Source organism: Egretta garzetta, unplaced genomic scaffold (assembly GCF_000687185.1).
Source record: "Egretta garzetta isolate BGI_Z169 unplaced genomic scaffold, ASM68718v1 scaffold409, whole genome shotgun sequence".
Lineage (NCBI taxonomy): Eukaryota > Metazoa > Chordata > Aves > Pelecaniformes > Ardeidae > Egretta > Egretta garzetta.
In genome coordinates this window covers 223,236-227,400 of record NW_009260767.1, presented here as the reverse complement: position 1 = coordinate 227,400, position 4,165 = coordinate 223,236, and the positions used below count along the sequence as shown (strand labels likewise).

The 4,165-nt window shown below is 45.3% G+C and overlaps 1 protein-coding gene across 1 annotated transcript in view; it reads right to left on the bottom strand.

Moving 5' to 3' along the window:
* LOC104132811 (cartilage associated protein) overlaps window positions 1-4,165 on the bottom strand; it is a 22,699-nt gene that overhangs the window by 16,933 nt on the left and 1,601 nt on the right. The window contains exons 2-3 of the mRNA XM_009646146.2: window positions 4,067-4,165; window positions 386-535 (exon numbers count right to left, since the gene is read on the bottom strand). Coding sequence (XP_009644441.1) covers window positions 386-535; window positions 4,067-4,165 — 249 coding nt within the window. The remainder of the gene's footprint in view (window positions 1-385; window positions 536-4,066) is intronic.

The window sequence follows — 4,165 nt, the reverse complement described above, 5'->3', positions numbered from 1 at the left end:
TGAACAGATGGAACAGCGTGATTCTAAAGCACAGCTTTTAATAGAGATTTTCAAAGGAATCTTACTACCAAATGTCCAAATTATCTTAAGCTGTGCTGCTACAGCACTCATGCATTTGAATAACTCTATGCACCTGCTTGGCTCCATTAGTTATCTGCATATAGTAGCTTTCATGTATACCGCTGTCTATGATTTACTGAGACTTATGGAATAGTGAAAAGCACAAGAGGTGAGAATTACTGAATACATCAAGAAGGCAGAACAGAGATGATGGAGGAAGACAAGAAGAGGGAAAGAAGAGTAAGAACTGAGATCCTTGAATCTCACCCAATAAGAGAAGTAACAGAACAGTTTCAAAAGACCAGACTCTGAATAAAAAGCATACCTCATAAGGTTTTGTCTCCAAGTCTTTAATATGCTCCTCAGCATCAGGTATGCTCTTATAGTAGGCCATATTTCTTTGCATCATTTCATCATCTGGATGCTTCAGAAGAAACGTGTGAGCTGCTGCAATAGCTTTTGGAAGGTTATTAGCCTAAACAGGGATGGGAAAAAGAGGAAGGGGGGAAAAGGGTGGTAATTGGAAAAAACCTTCAGTTTCTCAGTTTTTGTCAATGAACTTCCCTGCAGCCTCTATACTCCCAAACTAAGGAATTCTACCGAAACCACAGTCTCAGCAGATAAAATGGTACAGTGATATGGATAGAATTCTTCCCAGTTTTATCACTAGCTGCATCACATTTCATGGTTTTGTTAATTTTATTTTTAAAATCTATTATTGGTGCAAATAGCATAGAATTTTTTCCCTTCCCCTTCCCCTGTTGATGCTGACAAGGCACAAGAGTATTCTGTTGCTCCTGTGTGGGATCAATCTCACAGCAATTACTGATGCTAACCTATGGGTACAGGGCAGGAGTCACCACTGACCACGTTTACACGGCATTTATGTCCCTTATTTGCTTAGCAGCACAGGAGGCAATATTACAATAATGTATCTTCCTGATGGCATTAGGAAGCTAGAGCAAACAGCAGGGACTTGCTCAATAATTGTGTCCTAATGCATTGTGTGATTTTCTGCACCCATTTTAAAACTAACTTTAAACCCTGTTAGAGATACTTTGCAAAGCATTTATTCCTCATTTACAACCACATGTGACAAATACGTATGTACTTCTGTGTGCATGCATTTATATTCTTTATTTTATATATATACACACATATTTTTAGAAACTATATGGTATATATACACATATTTAGGAAGAGTGAAGGTAAAAGTCTTAAGCATTTGTGAAACGTTAAAAACTTTTCCCTTGCAAGCCAAGATCCATACCAACCCGTTCAGTGTACAGATGCGTAGGCGATAGAGTTCCACCTCCCATCTGAAATAGCTTATGGAAGTGTACATATAAAACTATGAGCAAGGATCACAACCACATATGCGCATGCACTCTTCTGTTTGTATCTATAAAACGTACCCTTTCATGTCAGAAAGAAACTTGAGAGATGACTACATCAAAGAAAGACTTCAACCCTAACATGAGCTCTTGTTGCTGCTGTGCTGCTATAAGTGTCCCAGCACTGGAACTCTGCCAGCTGCCCTTCCTGGCTGTTCCAAAACTATGCGCTTCCAGTCAGCCCAGGCAGTGCTAAACGCACAGGGAAATCTCAGCCGCACTTTCGTCAAATGCCTGGTTTCTTTTGTGCTTTATGCTTTAACCCTGTTTGTTGGTAGGCTGATATGTCTCCCATTTTTGCTTAGTCCACAATTCACTCTTGGTTTCAATTCTCACCATGCGAGGGGGGGAAAAAAAAAAAAAGGTTTTGTAGAAACACATTCCTAAATGAACTCAGTGGCTACGAGAAAGCTCCCTCCAGAGGAGCAAGCAGCAGCACAGAAACATCTCCTTCCAGGATCAGAGACGTGGCAAAATTTCACTCTTGAACCCACCTGAATAAACACATGGTCGCTCTAAAAAATGACATAAAGCGTTTCGCTTTGCCTTCCTCCTATATTATGAATGCTGTTGGCGGGGTGGGGGAAGTGATATTCCTTTCTGCAGAAAACCACACAGCCAGGAAGAAGTCTTTTGTACATAGGAGTTTGTATCTCTAGATAGGCCCATTCAGAACTCCCCAAGTAAGCGATAAGAGCTCAGAGCTGGACTACAGTCTAGTAAGAAAGGCAACATAAACTGACACTAAAGGCAAAACCACCAAATTGCACTGCTTAAACCTACTGCAAATGTGACTGAAAAGCAGTTTAAAGGGAGAGGGAGCGATTTCTCCCATTTCCCTTCCACGTTCCTACCTGTCTGTTACTTAACTGTATCAGAAATGGTAAGTAGGGATGATTTTTACTGTGATTCATACATTGCAAACTTTGCACATACCACAAGGGGGGCATAAATAGTTAAAGACAAGAAATGGAAACATTTGTGGTGGTGTCATTTTGGTATCTGTATATGGCTTTGAGAATGCACAGAGTGCCTGCCCACTCTGTTATTCAAAAGAAGTGTCCCCTGTTTGATACCTTCTGTTCTGTGAGTGCAGAGGTTTTAATGTATAAAGTTAAGTTCTTCTGTATGGTCTTAGGGATGGCTTTAAATGCACAGAATTATGCTGGTGTGATAGTGTGCATGTGGTTACTGTTCCTGTTTTATGAGAATGTACTTCCCTGCATCCGTTTGTGTAACTTGGGAAAACCATTGACTATAAAAAGAGCACTCCTACAAATAACATACAGCAACAATTAAGAAGATGTGTGTTTTCAAGCAGCTATCTCAAAAAGAACGCACAAGCATACGATCCTATATAATGTATACTGGGATGTGTGGGGAGTGAATCCCTAAAAGAGAAAACAATCTAACCAAAGAGTTCAGCTTGTTTTCTTCCCCCACAGATGTGCCATTTGTTTGAAATGCAAGTAATTGCAGTATCTGAGGGGATGGCATGAGGGACAGACCCTGATTTAGAGAACAGAAGATGAAGATGAGGAGAGGGGAGAAAATCGTCAATTAGATGCTGGACAGAAGGATGACAAGAAGCTAGAAAAAAGAGATTAAATTGGTTAAAAGAGGTGCCCCCCCCCCAAGTCTTGGCTAACCCAAGAACAAAAAGTAAATACCATTCCAGGGCTAGCATTAGCATCACACTTCAGCAGCCAGTTTTCACTTTATTCCTTCCCGCAGCTGTAACAAAATTGGAGTTTTGCAGGCATCACAGGCTATCACAGGCTGGGGGCTGCTGCACTTGAAAGAACTGGACCAGAAGAGAGCAAGCGAGGAAGATGGACTCACTGAGAGAGAGAGGAAGTGGCGAAGAGTGCTTGCAATAGCAGGAGCAGTGACATGAAGGGACTGAAAAAAGTTTCAGAGAAGGTTAGAAGAAAGTAATGCCAATGGAAGGACGAGAGGGGCAGGGGTAGGAACAGCACAGCTACAGGAAAGGAGGCAGGGTCCGGTGGCTGGGGTTTTGGGAAGACCTGGAGGGGCTAATCGAGGGGATGTGCTTGATGACTTGTGGAAAAACTGGTGAAGAGCGAGCTGGATGGACAGCACTTTGTGGGCAAGCAGGGGGAAGACAAGGCACACGGTGGTCCCACTGTGGGCCACACGAGGTGGGTGGGAGGAAGGGGCTGAAAGACTTGCCAGGGAGAAGATGATGATGTGCAGGGTGGGCAGCGACTGGGCGTCCTGACCATGGATAGAGGGGGAGAAACGAGGTGGGGCAGACGCCAACTGGTGGCTAAACCAGCGTGGAGAAGGTGATGGGGAATGAGGCCACGGCCCCGAGTCACCTGCTCTGAGGGCCGGGCGAGAGGTTGGCACAAGAGGAGGCTTTCCCAGCACCGGGTGCACGGGGCACCCACCTCCATTGAGGCTGTGGAGGGACACACCATGCTGTCCCCCCTCCATCGCGACACCTCTGGCTGTCGCCGACAGGCACACTTGGCTTGGCTTGCTTGGCTGGAGGGCGGCACTGCACCAGGCAAGACTTCGGGGGGCCGGGGAGGGGCAGAGGCGGGGGAGGGCAGAGCGATGGGACGGGATGAAGGGCCGGGCCTCACCTTGAAGTAGGCGAACTGCAGGTACTTGTAGGGCTCGCGGCGCTGGAAGTCCTCGAGGAGGTCGCGGCCGGGCTGGGCCTGGCGGAAGGCGGGCAGCCC